The sequence below is a fragment of the Coregonus clupeaformis genome, chromosome 33, assembly GCF_020615455.1.
Source record: "Coregonus clupeaformis isolate EN_2021a chromosome 33, ASM2061545v1, whole genome shotgun sequence".
Classification (NCBI taxonomy): domain Eukaryota; kingdom Metazoa; phylum Chordata; class Actinopteri; order Salmoniformes; family Salmonidae; genus Coregonus; species Coregonus clupeaformis.
In genome coordinates, this window is record NC_059224.1 from 41,634,155 (window position 1) to 41,660,983 (window position 26,829).

Here is a 26,829-nt window from a genome sequence, read left to right on the forward strand (position 1 = left end):
CTGTCATGAATAGTTCTAGTTTTCTCAATTCCTTCGTTCATGCAGTTACGGCATCACTGGCCTCAAAAGCCTATGTAAGAAGTGTTGGACTAGCCTAGGTGGCCATCTGTTTGAGCTCTCTTATTCACCTTATGGAATTGTCATGCCAAACAGGCTAGCATCAGCCTTTTTTCTATATTTTTTTTATTCTGGCCTTTGATGGGCAGGATGTTCATTCCTTTTTCGGATTATAGTGATAACACATATATAATTACAAGGAAAAATTGCTAGGCTTCAGTGTTCAGTGTTCACCACTCTTACCATTTCATTCCTCCACCAATACCATTAACAGAGGGTTTGCTCTGCTGCAAATTAAAACCACACTCCTTTTGTTTTTGCATGCCCTGAAAGAGTGGGCCACCAACAGAAATGTTGACAATGGAGCCCTTGAATCCCATTAAATGTTCTAATGCAAATAGCACTTGATGTCTATGATTATATTTGGTAATGCATAAACAATGGAGTCTTTTGTTTTTTGCTAATGATAAGCGATAAGGTAAGACAGTTTTATTAATCTCGGAAAATAATCTCTCTCTCTCTCTCTCTCTCTCTCTCTCTCTCTCTCTCTCTCTCTCTCTCTCTCTCTCTCTCTCTCTCTCTCTCTCTCTCTCTCTCCCTCTCTCTCTCTTTATTCAATTCTATTCAATTCAATTTAAGGGCTTTATTGGCATGGGAAACATATGTTATAGGGGTGTAACGATTCGTTTTAACAACGATTCGATTTGTATCACGATTCGTGGTTGTCGATACGATTCAAGGACGATATTGGTTCATTTAGAACGATACGATCCGAAACGATTCAGTGACTTGAAATCGATTCAGTAACCTTTTAGCCAAAAATTCAACCAGTGTGACTGAAATAAATACCTGGATACTGGACAGTGCAGGTGAAGTTTCCTAGATTCCTGTTTCTTGTATGGACCGCAATGGTGGCTTGATAATTTCTCGCTCGTCGGCTTCTCCTCTGTCGTCCGCCATGCTATGTTTTGTTGTCTTTGCGCCTTTGCGCTGCTGCTAGCGCGGGTCGATGACGTCACGGATAGGCAGACTGAATCGAGTAATGTTTAAAGCCTTTATCATTAAAAGTGCTAAGAAAAAACATCCATATAAAGTCTGACGTGCTTAAATCCAATGGGTTATTTCCTAGTATCGATACAATCGATTTATTACATTTTAAAACGATGTTAGATTGATATATGTTGTCCAAAAGGCCAACTCGCCGAGCACAGATCGATGTAGTTGGATCATAGGAATATAAATCGATACATCGATGTAGTAGATGGATCGTTACACCCCTAATATGTTAACATTGCCAAAGCAAGTGAAGTAGATAGTAAACAAAAGTGAAATAAACAATAAATATTAACAGTGAACATTACACTCAGAAGTTCCAAAAGAATAAAGACATTTCAAATGTCATATTATGTATATATACAGCGTTGTAACAACGTGCAAATAGTTAAAGTACGAATGGGAAAAGAAATAAACATAAATATGGGTTGTATTTACAATGGTGTTTGTTCTTCACTGGTTGCCCTTTTCTTGTGGCAACAGGTCATACATCTTGCTGCTGTGATGGCACACTGTGGTATTTCATCCAGTAGATATGGGAGTTTATCAAAATTGGGTGTCTGAGGGAAATATGAGTCTCTAATATGGTCATACATTTGGCAGGAGGTTAGGAAGTGCAGCTCAGTTTCCACCTCATTTTGTGGGCAGTGTGCACATAGCCTGTCTTCTCTTGAGAGCCAGGTCTGCCTACGGAAGGCCTTTCTCAATAGCAAGGCTATGCTCACTGGGTCTGTACATAGTCAAAGCTTTCCTTAAGTTTGGGTCAGTCACTGTGGTCAGGTATTCTGCCACTGTGTACTCTCTGTTTAGGGCCAAATATTATTCTAGTTTGCTCTGTTTGTTTTGTTAATTCTTTCCAATGTGTCAAGTAATTCTCTTTTTGTTTTCTCATTATCTGGTTGGGTCTAAATGTGTTGTTGTCCTGGGGCTCTGTGGGGTCTGTTTGTGTTTGAGCCCCAGGACCAGTTTGCTGAGGGGACTATTCTCCAAGTTCATCTCTCTGTAGGTGTAGGCTTTGTTATGGAAGGTTTGGGAATCGCTTCCCTTTAAGTGGTTATAGAATTTAACGGCTCTTTTCTGGATTTTGATAATTAGCGTGTATCGGCCTAATTCTGCTCTGCATGCATTATTTGGTGTTTTTCGTTGTACACAGAGGATATTTTTGCAGAATTCTGCATGCAGGGTCTCAATTTGGTGTTTGTCCCATTTTGTGAATTATTGGTTGGTGAGCGGACCCCAGACATCACAACCAGAAAGGGCAATGGGTTCTATAACTGATTCAAGTATTTTTTGCCAGATCCTAATTGGTATGTCGAATTTTATGTTCCTTTTGATGGCATAGAAGGCCCTTCTTGCCTTGTCTCTCAGATCGTTCACAGCTTTGTGGAAGTTACCTGTGGCACTGATGTCTCTCTCTCTATCTCTATCTCTCTCTCTCTCTTTCTCTCAGCTCTCTCTCAGTGGGCTCAAAGGAAGCCAAAGCAGTGTTTAGTGGGTCTGGCTCTGTCTTGGCTGAAGGTTGAATTTGCATAATATAAGTTGGTCAATAATTTGTTAGAATTTACTGTGATGTGGGGTACGAGGGGGGTCAAGTTTGTGCGCAATGTACAATAGTGTTTGTGTCATAAATACAATTTTACTAATGTAACAGAGTTAAATTCAATGGCCGTATTGAATTCAATGATACTACTTTCCCATGTTGAAAGTTGCCTTACACATTCATGAATTGTGTCTTCCCAGTTTCTGTTACCAGAATAAAAAAAGTGAGAAAGCAAGCCCTCTGTGTCCTATAAGTCATTCTGTTACCGTATGATCACCTTTACACTAGTTAGAGTCAATTCATATTAAGTGTTGAGTTCATCGGTGGTCACATTGCCATGATGATCACCTGAGGTGGTAAGCAAAGGAAGTATTGGACAGGAGGACTCTTTAATGGAGCCACATTGTGTTTGCGGTTGTGCATGCGTGTGTCCGTACATAGGAACCTTTGTGTGTGCTTGCGTCTATGTGTGTCTGTGTGTGTGTGTGTGTGTGTGTGTGTGTGTGTGTGTGTGTGTGTGTGTGTGTGTGTGTGTGTGTGTGTGTGTGTGTGAGTGTGTGTATGTGCGCAGACTCAGGTGAGATCTGTCTCTATACCCTTCATCTGGTGCTCAGACAGACAGTGTTCAGGGCTGGGGAGGATGGGGCGAAGGTGGTGGTTACTCTTTTTGGTTGGTCAGTCTAACCTGTCCAGGCACCCTGGCTGTGTGGGGAGGGAGCTCAGATTAGCTGCTGTAAGGGGAATAGTGGGCAGCAGACGTCAGAGAGAGGACTGAATACACACACACACACACAGGTGCGCTCGCACACACACTGCGGTCTATGCAGATGTACTGTACTCTGTTTCTGTTTCTCTCTATTACACACACACACACAAAGCAGGATAACCCTTAGACCTGTATTTTGTTAGCCTCTGCCAGGAAGACGCTTATAAACCTTTTGCAGGTGGACAGACAGAGAAAGAGCAGGAGTTTTCTAGAATTTCCCATATTTCTTTCCCACTTGACCTCTTGATCACCTGCAACTCCGATTACTACCATGTTCTGTTTCATCTTTGGAAGTCTCTTTCTTCTGTCTTCTTACTTTGGATCGCCTTTAGCTGACACGTTAGCGACAGCTAGTCTTCTTGTGATGCCTCTTCACTGCAACCTCCTCTCTGTCTTTCCCTGGAAGAGCTGGCTGCTCCAGCATGTGACTGGCGGTGGACTGACTCAACCCAACCCGACCCAGCCAGGATGGGGGAGGTCAAATAAGAGGTGCTTATATTTGTCCTGTTTCACACATGTACAAGTGTGCAACCTGAAATGTGTTTTTTTGCATAACCCACTCCCCCTGAGAGTGGGGTCATGGCCTAGGATCAGTTATTATTGACGGCGACCCTGGAGCAATTAGGGGTAAGTGCCTTGCTCAAGGGCAGATCGACAGATTTAGTCGGTCTGGGGATTTCGAACTAGCAACCTTTTGGTTACTGGGCCAGAGCTCTAACCGCTAGGCTACCTGCCACCCATAGTGCCACTGCTGCCACCACATGACAGAGCTAACCCACATGGTGCTGGAGCTGAAGCAGGAGCTGTGGGAGCTGGCGGAGAAGTACGAGGGGATGTCCAGCGACATGCAGGATATCATGGACACCATGGAGGAGCTGCAGGACACCAAGTTCTCCCATCGACGCCAAGGAGAGGCAGGCGCAGAAGCTCAACAGGCAGCTCTGAGGAAGAAAAGAGCAGGGTCTAGTTCAGTAGTGAGGAAATTATTGGAAAGAGTGAAACAAGGAGGTACTACCTGGATGTTTCCAATGACAGTGAATAATTTTGTTTTTAAACATTTGAGAAATGTTTTGCGGCAGTGTGCCCTACTAAACGCAACCCATGAGAGACTGAATGATTCTGTCACAGGCTGTTCATTGAAAACTAAAGGACACTTGAGAGAACAGAGACTATGGAGGGGAGGGGAGAGAGGATAGAGCTGTATCACTCTGTCTGGAGATACGGGACTGGGAAGGCATGTTTGTGGAACTGTGTTTTCGTGGCTTACACAGCGCATTCGGAAAGTATTCAGACCCCTTCACTTTTTCCACATGTTGTTACGTTACAGCCTTATTCGAAAATGGATGTAAAAAAAAATGTGCCTCATCAATCTCCACACAATACACAATAATGACAAAGCAAAAACTGGTTTTTATGAATTTTTGCAAATGTATTACAAATAAAAAACAGAAATATTACATTTACATAAGAATTCAGACCCTTTGCTCAGTACTTTGTTGAAGCACCTTTGGCAGCGATTACAGCCTCAAGTCTTCTTGGGTATGACGCTACAAGCTTGGCACACCTGTATTTGGGAAGTTTCTTCCATTCTTCTCTGCAGATCCTCTCAAACTCTGTCAGGTTGGACGGGAAGCATCGCTGCACAGCTATTTTCAGGTCTCTGCAGAGATGTTCGATCCGGTTAAAGTGCGGGCTCTGGCTGGGCCACTCGAGGACATTCAGAGACTTGTCCTGAACCCACTCCTGCATTGTGTTCGCTGTGTGCTTAGGGTAGTTGTCCTGCTGGAAGGTGAACCTTCGCCCCAGTTTGAGGTCCTGACCAATCTGGAGCAGGTTTTCATCAAGGATCTCTCTGTACTTTTCTCCGTTCATCTTTCCCTCAATCCTGACTAGTCTCCCAGTCCCAGCCGCTGAAAAACATCCCCACAACATGATGCTGCCACCATTATGCTTCACCGTAGGGATGGTGCCAGGTTTCCTCCAGATGTGACGCTTGGCATTCAGGCCAAAGAGTTCCATTTTGGTTTCATCAGACCAGAGAATCTTGTTTCTCATGGTCTGAGAGTCTTTAGGTGCCTTTTGGCAAACTCCAAGCGGGCTGTCATGTGCCTTTTACTGAGAAGTGGCTTCCGTCTGGCCACTCTACCATAAATGCCTGATTGGTGGAGTGCTGCAGAGATGGGTGTCTGGAAGGTTCTCCCATCTCCACAGAGGAACTTTGGAGCTCTGTCAGAGTGACCATCGGGTTCTTGGTCACCTCCCTGACCAATGCCCTTCTCTCCAGATTGCTCAGTTTGGCCGGGCGGTTTGGCAAACTTCTTCCATTTAAGAATGATGGAGGCCACTGTGTTCTTGGGAACCTTAAATGCTGCAGAAATATTTTGGTACCCTTCCACAGATTGGTGCCTCGACACAATCCTGTCTTGGAGCTCTACAGACAATTCCTTCGACTCATGGCTTGATTTTTGCTCTGACAGGCACTGTCAACCGTGGGACCTTATATAGACAGTTGTGTGCCTTCCGAATCATGTCCAATCAATTGAATATACCACAGGTGGACTCCAATCAATTTGTAGAAACATCTCAAGGAGGATCAATGGAAACAGGATGCACCTGAGCTCAATTTCGAGTCTCATAGCAAAGGGTCTGAATACTAATGTAAATAAGGGATTTCTGTTTTTTATTTTTAATACATTTGCAAAAATTTCTAAAAAAAACTGTTTTCGCTTTGTCATTATGGGGTATTGTGTGTAGATTGATGAGGAAATGTTTTATTTAATCAATTTTAGAATAAGGTTGTAACGTAACAACATTTAGAAAAAGTCAAGGGGTCTGAACACTTTCTGAATGCACTGTAGGTGGTGGACATGTATGTATTGTGATAGTATTTTCAGTTTATGAGTTGATCTGAGAGTGTGTGTGGTCCCTCTCATTGGGATGTGGCCAGGCAGAAAGGGAGAGGTGGCCGGCTGGGACGGTTTAGTTGTAGGATGAGTTGAATGAGCGCACAGAGAAAAAAATATCCATTGATCTGAATAAGCTCCCATTAGGTTCACACTCACATAATTGACTTTTTGGTATTCTATGTTGCAGTTTGTGATTTTGAGAGATGAGTCAATCAATAAGAAATCAGTCATAACTGAGCCTATGCAAGTTTAACAGAGTCTTGTTTGAGACGTGAAGACACGTGTTAGCTCCCTGAGCTAATTCCTAGGCTTTAGTTCAGCGGGCCAACAGTCTTGTGGCATGCATGAGTCCCTGGGTTTGAACCCAGTCGCTCACACGAGCACCTGAAAGATAGTCACCAAAGTTCTTCAGGACAATTCTACAAAAATAACTATAGTACCTAGTGTGATTTGGGCACTCTCAGGTTAACGGAGGACACTTAACGTCATCCAACAGAGAACATTTTTGTTGATTGGCCCCACAGCAAATCATAAATTGTGTCTCAGTTGAGAGGTCCTAGCCTGTGCATATACAGTATGGGCTGAATTACAGTAGCATTTGTTCCCTATCATTACCTTTTTCTCTCTGTCTTGTCCCTTTCTCTGTCCCTTTCTCCAGCTCTCTGTCTTGTCCCTTTCTCTGTCCCTTTCTCCAGCTCTCTGTCTTGTCCCTTTCTCCAGCTCTCTGTCTTGTCCTTTTTTAATCTCTGTCCACCCCCCTCTTTCCCTCTTTCCTTCTTTCTCTCTATCCTCTGTCTCTTACTCTCTCTGTCTGTCTCTCTCTGTTTGTCTCTCTCCCTCTCTGTCGCTCTCTCTCTGTCTCTCTTTCCCTCTCCCTCCCCATTCTCTCCCCAGGATAGATAGCCTACTGATTAAATTAAAGTATATATTCCGGCATTCCGTTTGGCTGTTTGTTCCACAGCAGAGAACCAGTAATGTCTCCTCTTTCGTCTGGTTTAAAACGTGGCATGGGGAACCGCTACTAACAGTTCTCTAACATATAGAAAAAGGGCACGATTCCTTCACCACCCTGGCATTAGTCTTCCTCGGTGGTTTCACACTGAAATAACTCGTAAGTAACCCCTTAAGGCGATTTCAGCGACTTGGCGCCTCCCACTGCTCTTCTCATGTGATTTATCAGTGTGTGTTTAGTGGGATTGTGGTTATGGGGTGTGTGAAAGGGACTTTCAGTGGTCGGAATGAACCACAAACAAACCGTTAAAGGACATAACTCATAAGCTGTTTTCTCTGTACGTTTTAAGCATGTATTTTCCAACTGTGATACTCTATGCTTTTATTGATGTGAATGTATGTAATAAGGAAAACCCAGGCCCCTAAAATAGAGCAATATCTCACACAGTTTATACAGTATACAGTGGCTTGCGAAAGTATTCACCCCCCCTTGGCATTTTTCCTATTTTGTTGCCTTACAACCTAGAACTAAAATTGATTTTTTGGGGGGGTTTGTATCATTTCATTTACACAACATGCCTACTACTTTGAAGATGCAAAATATTTTTTGGGGTGAAACAAACAAGAAATAAGACAAGAAAACAGAAAACTTGAGCGTGCATGGGTCTGGGCTTTGACTAGGCCATTCCAAGACATTTAAATGTTTCCCCTTACACCACTCGAGTGTTGCTTTAGCAGTATACTTAGGGTCATTGTCCTGCTGGAAGGTGAACCTCCGTCCCAATCTCAAATCTCTGGAAGACTGAAACAGGTTTCCCTCAAGAATTTCCCTGTATTTAGCACCATCCATCCTTCCTTCAATTCTGACCAGTTTCCCAATCCCTGCCGATGAAAAACATCCCCACAGCATGATGCTGCCACCACCATGCTTCACTGAGGGGATGGTGTTCTCAGGGTGATGAGAGGTGTTGGGTTTGTGACAGACATAGCGTTTTCCTTGATGGCCAAAAATCTCAATTTCAGTCTCATCTGGCCAGAGTACCACCTTCCATATGTTTGGGGAGTCTCCCACATGCCTTTTGGCGAACACCAAACGTGTTTGCTTATTTTTTTCTTCAAGCAATGGCTTTTTTCTGGCCACTATTCCGTAAAGCCCTGCTCTGTGGGGCTTAAAGTGGTCCTATGGACAGATACTCCAATCTCTGCTGTGGAGCTTTGCAGCTCCTTCAGGGTTATCTTTCGTCTCTTTGTTGCCTCTCTGATTAATGCCCTCCTTGCCTGGTCCATGAGTTTTGGTGGGCGGCCCTCTCTTGGCAGGTTTGTTGTGGTGCCATCTTCTTTCAATTTTTTTATAATGGATTTAATGGTGCTCTGTGGGATGTTCAAAGTTTCTGATATTTTTTTATAACCCAACCCTGATCTGTACTTCTCCACAACTTTGTCCCTGACCTGTTTGGGAAGCTCCTTGGTCTTCATGGTGCCGCTTGCTTGGTGGTGCCGCTTGCTTAGTGGTGTTGCAGACTCTGGGGCCTTTCAGAACAGGTGTATATATACTGAGATCATGTGACAGATCATGTGACACTTAGATTGCACACAGGTGGACTTTATTTAACTAATTATGTGACTTCTGAAGGTAATTGGTTGCATCAGATCTTATTTAGGGGCTTCTTAGCAAAGGGGGTGAATAGATATGCACGCACCACTTTTCCATTATTTATTTTTATTAATTTCACTTCACCAATTTGGACTATTTTGTGTATGTCCATTACATGAAATCCAAATAAAAATCCATTTCAATTACAGGTCGTAATGCAACAAAATAGGAAAAACGCCAAGGGGGATGAATACTTTTGCAAGGCACTGTATACTGTACTTCAGGGATCATCAATTAGATTCAGCCCCAGGCCGATTTCTTCTTGAGTGGATGGTCGGGGGGTTGGAACATAATTACAAACGATTTGTAGGCTGCAAATTGACCACAAGAAGCCCAAACATATATAATATTTGACTAAAACAAAATAATTTCAAACCTTGCTTACATTTTTATATGATCATGTGTCTCTCTATTATGCGTGGAAATACTTGGGAAAATATTTCCCAAATTATAATGGCTTAGAGATTATTTCCTGGTGTTTTTACAGGGGAACCCTGCTGTACTTGATACATATGATGTAATACAATGTATGTGTGTGTATGCATTCATGTGAAGTGTGGTGTACCGTAGGGCAGCTCTCTTGGCCCTCTTTTCTATTTCTACCAGTGACCTGCCACAGGCAGTAAACAAAGCCTGTGTGTCCAATGTATGCTGATGATTCAACCCTATAACCATCAGCAACCACAGCTAGTGAAGTCAATGCAACCCTAAACAAAGAGTTGCAGTCAGTTTTAGAATGGGTGGCAAGTAACAAACTGGTCCTGAACATCTCTAAAACTGAGAGCATTGTATTTGGTACAAATCATTCCCTAAGTTCTAGACCTCAGTTGAATCTGGTAATGAATGGTATGGCTGTTGAGTAAGTTGAGGAGACTAAATTACTTGGTGTTACCTTAGATTGTAAACTGTCATGGTGAAAACATATAGATTCAATGGTTGTAAAGATGGGGAGAGGTCTGTCCGTGATAAAGAGATGCTCTGTTTTTTTGACACCACACTCCACAAAGCAAGTCCTGCAGGCTCAAGTTTTATCTTACTGTATCTTGATTATTGTCCAGTCATACGGTCAAGTGCTGGAAAGAAGGACCTAGTTAAGCTGCAGCTGACCCAGAATAGAGTGGCACATTTTGGTCTTCATTGTAATCAGATGTCTATTCATACCAGTCTCTCTTGGCTAAGAGTTGAGGAAAGAATGACTGCATTGCTTCTTGTTTTTATAAGAAACATCAATGTGTTGGAAATTCCAAATTGTTTGCATAGTCAACTTCCACACAGCACTGATACACACACTTAACTCACCAGACATGCCACCAGAACAAATTCAAGGAAACATACAGTATTATACAGAGCCATGATTGCATGGAAGTCCCTTCCATTTCATATAGCGCAAGTGAACAACAAACCTGGTATCAAAAAACAAATAAAGCAAATCCTCATGACACAGCGCCTCTCCCCCATGTGACCTACTTTTTTTTTGTGTATGTACTGACATGTATGTGTAACTGATAGATATAGACACACAATCACACTACATGTTCATCTTTTAGATATACAGTACCAGTCAAAAGTTTGGACACACCTGCTTATTCAAGGGTTTTTCTTTATTTTTACTATTTTCTACATTGTAGAATAATAGTGAAGACATCAAACTATGAAAAAACACATATGGAATCATGTAGTACCCAAAAAAGTGTTAAACAAATATATTTTAGATGTTAGATTCTTCAAAGTAGCCACCCTTTGCCTTGATGACAGCTTTGCACACTATTGGCATTCTCTCAGCCAGCTTCATGAGGTAGTCACCTGGAATGCTTTTCAATTAACAGGTGTGCCTTGTTAAAAATTAATTTGTGGAATGTATTTCCTTCTTAATGTGTTTGAGCCAATCAGTTGTGTTGTGACAAGGTAGGGTTGGTATGAAGAAGATAGCCCTATTTGGTAAAAGACCAAGTCCATATTATGGCAAGAACAGCTCAAATAAGCAAAGATAAATGACAGTCCATCATTACTTTAAGACATGAAGGTCAGTCAATATGGAACATTTCAAGAACTTTGAAAGAATTCTTCAAGTGCAGTCGGAAAAACCATCAGGCACTATGATGAAACTGGCTCTCATGAGGACTGCCACAGGAAAGGAAGACCCAGAGTTATCTCTGCTGCAGAGGATAAGTTCATTAGAGTTACCAGCCTCAGAAATTGCACCCCAAATAAATGCTTCACAGAATTCAAGTAAAAGACACATCTCAACATCAACTGTTCAGAGGAGACTGCGTGAGTCAGGCCTTCATGGTCGGATTTCTGCAAATAAATCACTACTAAAGGACACCAATAAGAAGAAGAGACTTGCTTGGGCCAAGAAACACGAGCAATGGATATTAGACCGGTGGAAATCTGTCCTTTGGTCTGATGAGTCCATTTTTGAGATTTTTGATTCCAACCACCGTGTCTTTGTGAGATGGAGAGTAGGTGAACGGATGATCTCCGCATGTGTGGTTCCCACCGTGAAGCATGGAGGAGGAGGTGTGATGGTGTGGGGGTGCCTTGCTGGTGACACTCTCAATGATTTATTTAGAATTCAAGCCACACTTAACCAGCATTGCTACCACAGCATTCTGCAGCGATACACCATCCCGTCTGGTTTGCGATTAGTGGGACTATCATTTGTTTTTCAACAGGACAATGACCCAACACACCTCCAGGCTGTGTAAGGGCTATTTGACCAAGAAGTATATAAATTGGTCATTTAGCAGACGCTCTTATCCAGAGCGACTTACAGGAGCAATTAGGGTTAAGTGAGTTGCTCAAGGGCACATCGACAGATTTTTCACCTAGTCGGCTTGGGGATTTGAACCAGCGACCTTTCGGTTACTGGCACAACGCTCTTAACCACTAAGCTACCTGCTGCCCCAAGTAGAGTGATAGAATGCTGCATCAGATGACCTGGCCTCCACAATCACCCAACCTCAATCCAATTGAGATGGTTTGGGATGAGTCGGAACGCAGAGTGAAGGAAAAGTAGCCAACAAGTGCTCAGCATATGTGGGAACTCCTTCAACACTGTTGGAAAAGCATTCCAGGAGAAGCTGGTTGAGAGAATGCCAAGAGTGTGCAAAGCTGTCATCAAGGCAAAGGGTGGCTACTTTCATTTGTTTAACATTTGTTTGGTTACTACATGATTCCATATGTGTTATTTCATAGTTTTGATGTCTTCACTATTATTCTACAATGTAGAAAATAGAAGGGGAAAAAAACGTGAATGAGTAGGTGTGTTCACAAACCTTTGACTGGTACTGTATGTAAATTGTAGTCTTTTGTCTGTAATGTATTTTTCATTATTTGTTGGACCCCAGTAAGACTAGATGTCGATCCTAATAAAATAAAAATCGAAAAATTGAAATGTGAATCCTCAGTTTGGCCTTGGTCCTTGGACCTTCAGTAACTAGCTCTGGCATCAATCACTATCAGATAAGAGAACAATATTGATCATAACAGTCATAATCAAGTCTAGTGACCTACACCTTGAGTGTTTGGGCAACAAACTTCTGGATTGACGGATATGTAAATAATTTACAGAGACACGTTTGTGATCTTACATTTTCTCATTACAATCTATGCTTTGAATGCTGTGATAATATCATTGTCCTTTCAATGATCTTCATATGAAAAAAGTTTGACTTTATTCTACGCCAGGCCTACTGATGCCACTGACATGGTAGGCCACTTACATGGTAGGTCTACTATAGGAACTTTTGTGGTATGAGTGGTTACTTTCTGGTACTTACTTAAAATATTTCAACACAACTGGTAACTTCGTGGCACTTAATTTTACCAAGTGGGGCTTGATCTATCGCATCCCAGAGGAACAGTGATTTAGTGCTGTAATTCCTAGGTTATGATTGTGCCATGACCATTTTACCAATTTTGAAGTAAATGATAGGTTCTGCACTGTAGAATAAAAGGTACATTTAAGGTAATTGATTACTCTATTGGTGTCCTTCTCTTCCCTGCCCTGCCTTACAATATAGCAATTGCAACAAAGCTGATGTATCAAATACTGTACATAATGACAAACACTTCTGTACTACTAACACATTATTAGCCTAGATGTCACTTCAGACAGAGTTTAATATCATAGATTGCTAGAACGAACAGAAGAAACGTTTAAGAAAAGTTGATGTCAAACATTTCAAATTCTACCCAAAAATATGCATGCATCGTCATCTCTTGATTAAAATAAAATATGAAGGCAAAGTGTGTGACTGGGCAAAATCCAAGTGGAAAGGATCCAAGTGAACTGGATATAAAAGGTGTTCATTTCATGCAAGGAGTTAATTGTAACCGGACATCTGTAGCTAACAGCTTTGAGAGCTGAGAGGTGGAGACGACAGATAACTGAGTGTCAGTCGCTGTCCTGTCTTCTGGGTGAGTGCACTTCCTTCTGGGACGCTGGGCAAGAGGAGAGGATTTAAAGTACAGAGATATTGATAAGGTACAATTGAATGATGATCATATTTCTATATATTCTATTATCATATTCTCATATTCGTTACATTTTTGCAAACATTTTAGGGAATGTGTCTTTTGTGGTGACAAGTGGTTATTTTGTCCTCTCTGTGAATGTTAAAGCTGTCTGTATGGTCTGTATATAAAATATACACACCAATAGGATGTAGTCGTTGGAAGAATTAAATAAGGCAAATTACAATTTCACCTTAGAGCGATTTCTTGGTCAACTTTCATTGTCATTTTCAATTAGACTCTTGTTATGATATATTATCATTATATATATAATCATATTAATCCAAAAGTTGATCAGATGTTAAATTAAACATGTTAAAGAGAAATGTCACAAATGTTTTACTTCATATTCATCATCTCCAGCACCACCCTAAAATCAACATAAGTGTTTCTAATGACAACATCAGTGTGCATCATGCGATTTTAACCAATTATGAGTAGGCATTGCCTACTAATTGCCTACAAATGTTCTACTAATTGGTTGATGACGTCATTGGAAACACTTACAGTACCTTCCTCTATCTTTTTTACCACAAAACATGTTGATGCTAGAGATGATGAATATGAAGTAGAATTTCTTAGAAATGTCCCTTTAAATGGACATTGCTGTAAGGTGTTTACAATCTGTATCTGTATCTCATGCAGCACTATCATTGCACTTACTCCCTAGTAAACATGGCCATCCTACTGGTCCTGGTTCTCCTACAGTTACTGGCTGTCCCATCATTTTCTGTAAGTGATACTTATTTGATTGTATTATTTTGGGGTGTAAAAACAAGTACAGGTAAAAAGTAGAGAGTCCTGAGGATAATATATCAGTATTATACAAAACGTATTTCCAATGTGGTCCTCAATGGAAGACAAACGAGACAAAAACAAACAGGAAATAAAGTACATATGATAATCTAGTAATACCACATACACAACATACACATAAAACAACAAAAAGAATACAACACAACTCAATAGCCTACAATACAATTCAAGTTGACATTGTGAATGTACACGCACACAAATAGTATTATTTTGTTTACAAAAACAGCTGGAATGTGGGGATTTTCTATCGTTACCATACTGGTATGTAATAAGGGTTTGTGTAATGATATGGATTGGTTTGTGGTGATAGGATGTTTTCCCCTTGCTATTCTGGTGTAGAGTACTCTGTGTACTACTGCACAGTAGTGTTTCAGTGCTTGATGTGCTGGCTGCTGTTGTGTTCCAGCTAACAGCTCCCAGCAATGACTACTGGGGGGAGTACGGGGCTTATGGGGCGTGCAGTCGACCCTGTGGCACTGGAGTAGCCATGAGGATAAGGCAATGTATCACTGCAAGGTAAAAGAGAGAGAGAGAGCGAGTGTGCGAGAGAGCGTGCGCACGAGAGAGAGAGAGAGAGAGAGAGAGAGAGAGAGAGAATATGATGATTGTGTGTCTTTCTGACTCTACTTCTCTTTGACTTGCAGGACAGATGGAGGAAACAACTGTGTGGGATCTTCAAAATCTTACCGCACCTGTAATATGCAGGTACACGCACGCGCACACACACATTCTTGTACAGCTAACCTTGTGGGGACACACAATTCAGTCCCATTCAAAATCCTATTTTCCCTAACCCCTAACCTTAACCCTATCCCTAACCCCAAAACATAACCTTAACCTTAACCCTAAACCTAACCCTAGCTCCTAACCCTAAAACTAGCCCTAGCTCCTAACCCTAACCCTTAACGTAATTCTAACCCTAATTCTAACCTTAACCCTAAACCCCCTAGAAATAGCATTTGACCTTGTGGGGACCAACAAAATGTCCCCAGATGGTTTTGTTTGTTTACTATTCTTGTGGGGACTTCTGGTCCCCACAAGAATAGTTAAACACGTCCACACACACACACACACACAATCTCTCTCTCGCTGTCTCCCATGTAAACACTAACAGACTGACATTGTCTGTAATTGCTCTATGCAGGCATGTCCAGCGGGATCCAGGGATTTCCGTGAGGAGCAGTGTGCCCAGTTTAATAGGATGGACTTCCAGAGCAAACGCTACACCTGGCTGCCTTACCATGGAGGTGCAATAGGGATTATTGCCGTACAGTTTTTTTTATCGCTTTGATGCTATTTTCACAAGTATGTGGGGAATTTTCTAAACTCTTAGTACAAAACTCAAAACTGGTAACAGTTGTAACGCAGTCTCATATTCAAAACCTTTTACCACACCACCATTGATCCAAAATGTCACGATCGTCATACATAGAGGAGGACCAAGGCGCAGCGTGTTGAGCGAACATACTTTAATTAGTTAAAGTGCACACACGATACAAAACAACAAAACGACTCGTAACGTCCTAGGTGACAATGACCAACTGGAACAAAAACCCACAAACACCAAGGGAAAACAGACAGTTTAAATATGGCTCCCAATCAGAGACAACCAGCCTCTGATTGGGAGTCACTCAGGCCAACAAAGAAACAGAAGAACTAGAACCCCCAACATAGAAATATAACACATAGAATGAACACACCCTGGCTCAACATATAGAGTCCCAGAGCCAGGGTGTGACAGTACCCCCCCCTAAAGGCGCGGACTGCGACCGCGCCTCCACTAGAACAAAACAGGGGAGGGCTGGGTGGGCATTCCTCCTCGGCGGCGGTTCTGGCTCCGGCCTTGCCCACCACCCTCCAATAAACCCCCCATAGCGCCCCTGGTCCGGTCTGGCCCCGCTGGCTGGAGCTGAACTGGACGTAGCAGGAGTGGTTAGCTTCAGCTCCGTAGTGGAGCCGTTGACCGGTACCTTACCAGGCACCGGTGACCCAGGCACGGGTTGTGCTGGACTGACGACGCGCACCCCTGGCTTGGTGCGTGGAGCCGGAACGGGCCGGACCGGGCTGATGACTCGCACCCCTGGCTTGGTGCGTGAGTAGGAACGGGCCGAACCAGGCTGACGACTCGCACCCCTGGCTTGGTGCGTGGAGTAGGAACGGGCGGACCAGGCTGACGACTCGCACCCCTGGCTTGGTGCGAGTGGCAGGAACAGGCCGGGCCGAGCTGGCGGCCGCGCACCGTAGACTTGGTGCGAGTGGCAGGAACAGGCCGGGCCGGGCTGACGATGCGCACCCCTGGCTTGGTGCGTGGAGTAGGAACGGGCCGGACCAGGCTGACGACTCACACCCCTGGCTTGGTGCGAGTGGCAGGAACAGGCCGGGCCGGGCTGGCGACGCGCACCGTAGACTTGGTGCGAGTGGCAGGAACAGGCCGGGCCGGGCTGACGATGCGCATCCCTGGCTCGGTGCGTGGAGTAGGAACAGGCCGGACCGGGCTGGCGACGCACACCGTAGGCTTGGTGCGAGGAGCAGGGACAGGCCGGACCGGGCTGGCGACGCACACCGTAGGCTTGGTGCGAGGAGCAGGGACAGGCCGGACCGGACTGGCGACGCACACCGTAGGCTTGGTGCGTGGAGCAGGGACAGGCCGGACCGGGCTGGCGACGCACACCGTAGGCTTGGTGCGAGGAGCGGGGACAGGCCGGACCGGGCTGGCGACGCACACCGTAGGCTTGGTGCGAGGAGCAGGGACAGGCCGGACCGGGCTGGCGACGCACACCGTAGGCTTGGTGCGTGGAGCAGGAACAGGCCGGGCCGGGCTGGCGACGCACACCGTAGGCTTGGTGCGAGGAGCAGGGACAGGCCGGACCGGGCTGGCGACGCACACCGTAGGCTTGGTGCGAGGAGCAGGGACAGGCCGGACCGGGCTGGCGACGCACACCATAGGCTTGGTGCGTGGAGCAGGGACAGGCCGGACCGGGCTGGCGACGCACACCGTAGGCTTGGTGCGTGGAGCAGGAACAGGCCGGGCCGGGCTGACGATGCGCACCCCTGGCTTGGTGCGTGGAGTAGGAACAGGCCGGACCGGGCTGGCGACGCACACCGTAGGCTTGGTGCGTGGAGCAGGGACAGGCCGGACCGGGCTGGCGACGCACACCGTAGGCTTGGTGCGAGGAGCAGGGACAGGCCGGACCGGGCTGGCGACGCACACCGTAGGCTTGGTGCGAGGAGCAGGGACAGGCCGGACCGGGCTGGCGACGCACACCGTAGGCTTGGTGCGTGGAGCAGGGACAGGCCGGACTGGGCTGGCGACGCACACCGTAGGCTTGGTGCGTGGAGCAGGGACAGGCCGGACCGGGCTGGCGACGCACACCGTCCATTTGGTGCGAGGGGCCGTAACAGGCCGGACCGTACTGGGGACACACACCACTGGCTCTACTTTGACCAGTGGCCCCCGTAACCTGGTGGCCTTCTGAATACGCCCCTTTTCTGCCTCCGTCAGCCCCGTCGTCCATGCCCTGTGCCCCCCCCCAAAAAAAATTATTTGGGGTTGCCTCTCGACCGTCCGACGACGACCCTGATCACGCCGTTGCTCCTCTCTCTGTCGCCTCTCTACAGTCTCACTCCATGGCCGGCGATCCATCCCGGCCAGGATTTCCTCCCAGGTCAAGGACCCATGCCCGTCCAAAATCTGCTCCCACGTCCAGGCTGCCTGCTCCTGGACACGCTGCTTGGTCCTGGTATGGTGGGTTTTTCTGTCACGATCGTCATACATAGAGGAGGACCAAGGCGCAGCGTGTTGAGCGAACATACTTTAATTAGTTAAAGTGCACACACGATACAAATATACAAAATGACTCGTAACATCCTAGGTGACGGTGACAATGACCAACTGGAACAAAAACCCACAAACACCAAGGGAAAACAGACAGTTTAAATATGGCTCCCAATCAGAGACAACCACCCACAGCTGACACTCGTTGCCTCTGATTGGGAGTCACTCAGGCCAACAAAGAAACAGAAGAACTAGAACCCCCAACATAGAAATATAACACATAGAATGAACACACCCTGGCTCAACATATAGAGTCCCAGAGCCAGGGTGTGACACAAAATATAAGTTTACTGTGAAATATTATGATCACGTTGATTTAATCAGCAAAACACAACATAATGTTATCTTCTCAATGTTGTTGTTTTAACAACCAGTTAATCCAATAGCAAAAAATGCAAAATACGTGTTTACCGTTTCGGACAAAGAGGACAGAAATATGATCGCCCAATCGTTGCCAAATTTGCATTTTTTAAGGATAAAGCTATGGTTAAAAGCCTAGGAAAAAGACTTGCTGGCACGAAAATAGGCATGAATGATCAGTTCCCGAGGGAGATTGCAGAAAGGCGAAAAGTTCTGTATCCAATCTTCAAGGAAAACAGATTAAAAGGGAAACGTGTGGCACTGGTGGTCGATAAACTGTTCAGACCAAATGTTCAGAGACGCAAAGACTACTCCATGGCTATTCTAAAAGTTGTAATAGAGGAGTTGAATAATGGAACACCCAATACTAGCAATGATAGGGATTGTAATATTAAATAACATTTATAGTAAGTATAGTATTTTAAAAAGGTTAAAACGATATAACAAGAAAAGATAACAAGCAGAATAATACATCTTCAAATACAACTAATTAGTACATGGCTTTTTTGGCGGGCAATTGTTGTTTTGGTGGACGGTTGTTGGGGTTGGTCCTGTGTTCTCCCTGGCGTCCTTTCCCCCTTGCGGCAGGTGTGGGAAGTGGGTGCGTTTGCACGCTCGGCCCATTTCCTCTGCAGTCAACCATGTGGTGTGCATTTTTGTGTTTGGAAAGGTGCGGCGTTAAGTGAGTGAGAGGGGAAATGGTTGCATATCCTAGAGCCGACGGGTGTCTATGAGCAGGGGTAGTGAGAGAGAGCTTTCAATTTTGTGTAGATGAGGGATATACATTGTTAAATATAGTATACATCTAATTTTTTTTTTTATTATGATGGAAAGATCCCCAACCCTATAACCTGGACACCCACCTGAGTGACCCATACACCAAAGAGAAGTTCCCATCTCTTTTATGGACCTGCTGTGAGTATGCAGCCTAAACCGAGAAATAAATGCGGTCAGAGACCTACTTGAGCAGCACCGCCGCCTCAAGATTCTGAGCCTGCCTGGCAGGGTTGGTCCTACAAAGCCAGAGCCCCCTGATGGGAGAGCATTATCTACAAGAACATTCTCAAAGCTGCTAATGAGAACCTTGACGACCTTTTACCTAGCCGGTGGGGATTCCGAAAGGGGTACCCCCACCCAGGTAGTGGCAGTGCTGGCAACACTAGTTGCAGTAACCCATGGGGAGGGGGTCACACTCGGACAATCAGAGAGGGGGTTTATCATTGTGGCCCAGGTGGCACAAAATAATCAAAGGTCTGACTGCACGGAGATGCTTGGGAAAAATGGTTACAACGGGGGACCAGAGTGTTTGTGTCTCAGGTAAAGAGGGTGGATCTGATCTCCATCACCTAGGACTTGACATAAATTAAGTAGATTAATCAAATCTGACATTGTCAATTTCTGCTCAATCTTGAATGCTTTCTCAATCAGCTGTAACTGTATGTGCATTCGTAAATCAGGTCCTTTCTTGAGTTGTGCTCTGGGATATTACAACCGTTGATTATCTGAAATCGGAAATCATCTCCCAGATATCACTATTTCTAAAACAAGCCATAGAAAGTTGGTTGCAATTTCAATTTAATCCTCCAGAAACGACAGAACAAATAATGCAACAAATATTGTGGTTAAACTCAAATATAGTAATTGACAAAAAAAATTTTTTTGACAAAATGTGTAAAAAATGTATAATCTGTGTAAATGATATCATCATTAGGACTGGTGGAGTTATGTCGCACATGCAGCTAACAAAAACATATGGAAATGTCTGCTCTACCCAAAATTACAACCAAATCATTGCAGCCTTACCGCAAAAGTGGTAGAGGAAAGTGGAAGGAGGAGAAAGTAAGAAACTTGTCTGTCGGCCTTGCATTAAAGAACATAATTGGTTAAGGAAAACTGTGATAAATAAAAAGGTATATCAGTTTCATTTAAGGAGCAAGGGTTTGACAGCCGTCCCATATAGATTGCAAAATAGTTGGGAAGAGATTTTTGACGTACCGATCCCATGGCATAGTGTTTATGAACGGATACGCAAAACGACACCGGATTCAAAACTTAGAATCTTTCAATTTAAATTATTATATAAAATTCTTGCTACCAATATAATGTTATTTATATGGGGGATACAATCTTCCCAGCTCTGCAGATTTTGCTGCGAAGAGACAGAATCATTACATCATTTGTTTTCATTTGTTTTGGTACTGTCCATTTGTAGCTTGTTTTTGGACACAGGTCCAGGAATGGCTAAAGGATTGCAATATTTACCTGGAGCTAACCCTGCAGATAGCACTACTGGGAGATCTGAAAAGTCATAGTCAATCGATCAACAACAAAATAATACTATTAGCAAAAATGTTTATTTTCAATTCACAATCTGTAGAAACAATGAGAATAGAAAGGTTCAGAACTTTTGTAAGACATCACAGTACAGTTGAAATATATATGGCAAATAGAAATCCTATATGGATGGTGTTAAAAGATAGATGGGAGGTGTTGAATGGAATTGAAGGATGGGACTAATAACAACTAACAACAAACAATAACAAGATAACTAATAATGTAGGCACACTGTGTCCATAATAAGTGTATGGGTTGTAGGTTGGGAGCTTTTGTGAAGAAGCACAATTAGAAAGATATGGCATATAGAAGCAAACTGGATGGACATCATGAAAATGATCGGAGAGGTTGAGAGTAGAAGAAGTTCAGGAGAAAGAACAAACAAAATATAATTACTGTAAAGTTGACTGTGTCCATAAAATGTAGATAGTGGGTATGGGCTGGAAGTAGAGGCCTAGGCGTTGTTGTTCACTAGTTTACTCCAAGTGGGGAAAGGGTGGTGGGGTTGGAAAGTAATAAAGGGGAATATATATATATATATTTTAAAGGATATGTATGTATGTATGTATGTATGTATGTATGTATGTATGTATGTATGTATGTATGTATGTATTGTATATATATATATATATATATATATATATATATATATATATATATATATATATGTATATATATATGCGTGTATATAAATAAAAAAACATGGGGGATTGGAAGTGATGCAGACAATTACATTGATGGAAGTTACAATCTATCTGCAATATTAAGCTGATCTACCCCCAAGATAAATAAATAATAATAATAATTACAACATAATGCACTGCAAATGAAACAAATGAAATGAAATAAATAAACATAACATTTAGCAGGTACTAGTTTGCATCAAGCCTGTCTTGAGCATTTGGACATAGGTTCTCATCCACATTGCAGAAGGGTGACATGCTCATGGGGATGGCAAACATACACCTTTCACAGTATTGTAATCATGTATTGTATTTTGTAGTATTGTATTGTATTTACGTATTGTAGTGGTCATGTGTGGCTCAGTTAGTAAGCGCATGGCACTAGCAACACCAGAGTTGTGGGTTCGATTCCCAATGGGGTAACATACGAAAATATGTGGACTGTTGTCACTTTGGATTAAAACGTCTGCTACGTAAGTGGCATATATTAAGTATTACAGTACAATGGATGAGGCATGCAATGACATCAATCCAGACCTACAGTGGGGGAAAAAAGTATTTAGTCAGCCACCAATTGTGCAAGTTCTCCCACTTAAAAAGATGAGAGAGGCCTGTAATTTTCATCATAGGTACACGTCAACTATGACAGACAAATTGAGAATTTTTTTCTCCAGAAAATCACATTGTAGGATTTTTAATGAATTTATTTGCAAATTATGGTGGAAAATAAGTATTTGTTCAATAACAATAGTTTGTCAATACTTTGTTATATACCCTTTGTTGGCAATGACACAGGTCAAATGTTTTCTGTAAGTCTTCACAAGGTTTTCACACACTGTTGCTGGTATTTTGGCCCATTCCTCCATGCAGATCTCCTCTAGAGCAGTGATGTTTTGGGGCTGTCGCTGGGCAACACAGACTTTCAACTTCCTCCAAAGATGTTCTATGGGGTTGAGATCTGGAGACTGGCTAGGCCACTCCAGGACCTTGAAATGCTTCATACGAAGCCACTCCTTCGTTGCCCGGGCGGTGTGTTTGGGATCATTGTCATGCTGAAAGACCCAGCCACATTTCATCTTCAACGCCCTTGCTGATGGAAGGAGGTTTTCATTCAAAATCTCACGATACATGGCCCCATTCATTCTTTCCTTTACACGGATCAGTCGTCCTGGTCCCTTTGTAGAAAAACAGCCCCAAAGCATGATGTTTCCACCCCAATGCTTCACAGTAGGTATGGTGTTCTTTGGATGCAACTCAGCATTCTTTGTCCTCAAATCACGACGAGTTGAGTTTTTATCAAAAAGTTATATTTTGGTTTCATCTGACCATATGACATTCTCCCAATCCTCTTCTGGATCATCCAAAGGCACTCTAGCAAACTTTAGACGGGCCTGGACATGTACTGGCTTAAGCAGTGGGACACATCTTGCATTGCAGGATTTGAGTCCCTGGCGGCGTAGTGTGTTACTGATGGTAGGCTTTGTTACTTTGGTCCCAGCTCTCTGCAGGTCATTCACTAGGTCCCCCCGTGTGGTTCTGGGATTTTTGCTCACCGTTCTTGTGATCATTTTGACCCCACTGGGTGAGATCTTGCGTGGAGCCCCAGATCGAGGGAGAATATCAGTGGTCTTGTATGTCTTCCATTTCCTAATAATTGCTCCCACAGTTGATTTCTTCAAACCAAGCTGCTTACCTATTGCAGATTCAGTCTTCCCAACCTGGTGCAGGTCTACAATTTTGTTTCTGGTGTCCTTTGACAGCTCTTTGGTCTTGGCCATAGTGGAGTTTGGAGTGTGACTGTTTGAGGTTGTGGACAGGTGTCTTTTATACTGATAACAAGTTCAAACAGGTGCCATTAATACAGGTAACGAGTGGAGGACAGAGGAGCCTCTTAAAGAAGAAGTTACTGGTCTGTGAGAGCCAGAAATCTTGCTTGTTTGTAGGTGACCAAATACTTATTTTCCACCATAATTTGCAAATAAATTCATTAAAAATCCTACAATGTGATTTTCTGGAAAAGAAAATCTCAATTTGTCTGTCATAGTTGACGTGTACCTATGATGAAAATTACAGGCCTCTCTCATCTTTTTAAGTGGGAGAACTTGCACAATTGGTGGCTGACTAAATACTTTTGAAACAACGGCCTTTTTGATGATCTGTTTTGAGTTTTGTACTAAGCATTGTGAAAATGTACCACATACTTGTGCAAATTGCAGCAGAGCTATTGAAAGAAACTGTAATATTGATGCAAATAATAGTTTAACATTTCACTATGGATTATTACCCATTTCTACATTACCCATACACAAAGAAATACTAATGTACTGTATGTTGTTTACCTGTTGTTGTTTACCTGTGAAGCATCCAACCCATGTGAGCTGAACTGCGTCCCCCATGGAGAGAACTTCTTCTACAGACACAGGCCTTCTGTGGTGGATGGCACACCCTGCTATGTGGGCCGCAGTGACATCTGTATCGACGGCATCTGTAGGGTTAGTACTTAGTACTTACCCACTGGGCACACTCTGGTTGAATCAACATTGTTTCCACCTCATTTCAATGACATTACATTGAACTGATGTGGAATAGATGTTCAATTGACATCTGTGCCCAGTGGGTAGGTACTTACTTCAACATGCTCGTTGAATTGGAAAATAAATGAGACATTTCTCTCTATCTGTCTATCCCCTTTCTCTCAAATATATACATTTTTTTTATTAACCTTAATTTTATCAGGGAGTAATACTGAGACCAAGGTCTTTTTTACGGATGAGCCCTGAAAGAAAAACATGATCATAAAAAACAAACACATTCATCAGTAATAAGGTTCTCAATCAGCTTTCTGAATTGCCCTAGAGGCACCAAAACATACAATTTTACCCTCTAGAGTCAATGTCCGCGCCCCGCGGAAATGAAATTAGCATAATAATAAAACATCCACATAAAAAACCCATCAATTTAAGCCAGAGATATCAGTTTTTTTGCAAGGGATGAGTCTCAATCCACTACATCCGCTGATGTCGCACTTCCGCATCTGCGGTGAAAGGTGACAGAGCTAGAGCGATGTTTGTCAGACCATGAGGCATCCCGAAAATCGGTCTTCTCACAAAATCGTCTGTAGCATCCGAACAGTTTGGCAAACTATTACATGTGCATATGGAAAGTATTCAGACCCCTTGACTTTTTCCACATTTTGTTATGTTACAGCCTTATTCTAAGATTAATTAAATAGATTTTTTTCCCTCATCAATCTACACACAATACCCCATAATGAAAAAGCAAATAAAAAACAGAAATATCACAATTACATAAGTATTCAGACCCATTACTCAGTACTTTGTTGAATCACCTTTGGCAGCGATTACAGCCTTGACTCTTCTTGGGTATGACGCTACAAGCTTGGCACACCTATATTTGGGGAGCTTCTCCCATTCTTCTCTGCAGATCCTCTCAAGCTCTGTCAGGTTGGATGGGGAGAGTCGTTGCACAGCTATTTTCAGGTCTCACCAGAGTTGTTTGATTTGGTTCAGGTCCAGGCTCTAGCTGGGCCACTCAAAGACATTCAGAAACTTGTCAAGGACACTCAAAGACTTGTCCCGAAGCCACTCCCGCTTTGTCTTGGCTGTGTGCTTAGGGTCATTGTCCTGTTGGAAGGTGAACCTTCACCACAGTCTGAGGTCCTGAGCGCTCTGGAGCAGGTTTTCATCAAGGATCTCTCTGTACTTTTCTCCGTTCATCTTTCCCTCGATCCTGACTAGTCTCCCAGTCCCTGCCACTGAAAAACATCTCCACAGGATGATGCTGCTACCACCATGCTTCACAGTAGGGATTGTGCCAGGTTTCCTCCAGACATGACACTTGGCATTCAGGCCAAAGAGTTGAATCTTGGTTTCATCAGACCAGAGAATCTTGCTTCTCATGGTCTGAGAGTCCATTAGGTGCCTTACTGAAGAGTGGCTTCCATCTGGCCACTCTACCATAAAGGCCTGATTGGTGGAGTGCTGCGGAGATGGTTGTCCTTCTGGAAGGTTCTCCCATCTCTACAGAGGATCTCTGGAGCTCTGTCAGAGTGACCATCGGGTTCTTGGTCACCCCCCGACCAAGGCACTTCTCCCCCGATTGCTCAGTTTGGCCGGGCGGCCAGCTCTAGGAAGAGTCTTGGTGGTTCCAATCTTCTTCCATTTAAGAATGATGGAGGCCACTGTGTTCTTGGGGACCTTCAATGCAGCAGAAATGTTTTGGTACCCTTCCCCAGATCTGTGCCTTGACACAATCCTGTCTCGGAGCTCTACGGACAATTCCTGGCTTGGTTTCTGCTCTGACATGCACTGTCAACTGTGGGACCTTATATAGACAGGTGTGTGCCTTTCCAAATCATGTCCAATCAATTGAATTTACCACAGGTGGACTCCAATCAAGTTGTAGGAACATCTCAAGGATGATCAATGGAAACAGGATGCACCTGAGCTCAATTTCGAGTCTCATAGCAAAGGGTCTGAATACTTATGTAAATAAGGTAATTCTGTTTTGTATTTTTTATAACTTTGCAAACATTTCTAACAACCTGTTTTCACTTTGTCATTATGGGGTATTGTGTGTAGATTGATGAGGATTTTTTTTTAAATCTAATACTAAACATAACAAAATGTGGAAAAAGTGAAGGGGTCTGAATACTTTTCGAATGCACTGTATATGGCCACTCCTCCCCTTTTCTGTAATCTGTCACATCTAAATACATTATAGTCATTTACTTCAATGTCTTTATCAGAGACAGAACCATTTAACCAGGTTTCTGAGAGAACCAGAATGTCAGGACATGAGTCCTGCACCCAAATGTCAATTGTGTCCATTTTTTTAATCATACTTCGCATATTTAGGTGCATTAGCCCAAGCCCCCTACGAGATTTAAAGTCAGAGGGAGTATTTAGCTAACTCCCATAACAGCTTACAGGCATAGGGTCATCTGCAGCTATTTGTTGATTGAGCTGAGACTTTGCCAAGGTCCCTGGCCAACAACGTGAGAGCAGAGCAGAATGAGCATTTGACAGAGCTCCCTCAGGTCGCTGGATGCAGGTGCTGGGGTGGGAACTTGGAGAGCAGTAGTGGCATAGTTCAGTCCACCCGGATGAAGCTCCCGCCAAAGGAGTGGAGCTGCTGCAGCAGACCGGAGTGACTGCCAATGCTCCATTCTGGGTGTGCACAGGAGGCCTTGGCGTGGCTCCTGTTGCAGGGTTTGGGCTGCCATGGGGGGCAGGAGTGTACCAGGCCTGTCCTGGGGATGGGAGGGAGGTTGTGGTGGGGAATATGACTGTTTCATCTGTTCAGGGATGTTGTTTGACTATGTAATCCTCCTATA

At 43.6% G+C, this 26,829-nt stretch overlaps 1 protein-coding gene across 1 annotated transcript in view; it reads left to right on the forward strand.

Moving 5' to 3' along the window:
* Window positions 1-26,829, forward strand: part of LOC121549192 (papilin-like) — a 157,117-nt gene that overhangs the window by 112,411 nt on the left and 17,877 nt on the right. The window contains exons 4-8 of the mRNA XM_041861052.1: window positions 14,116-14,177; window positions 14,668-14,777; window positions 14,906-14,966; window positions 15,406-15,508; window positions 23,835-23,965. Coding sequence (XP_041716986.1) covers window positions 14,116-14,177; window positions 14,668-14,777; window positions 14,906-14,966; window positions 15,406-15,508; window positions 23,835-23,965 — 467 coding nt within the window. The remainder of the gene's footprint in view (window positions 1-14,115; window positions 14,178-14,667; window positions 14,778-14,905; window positions 14,967-15,405; window positions 15,509-23,834; window positions 23,966-26,829) is intronic.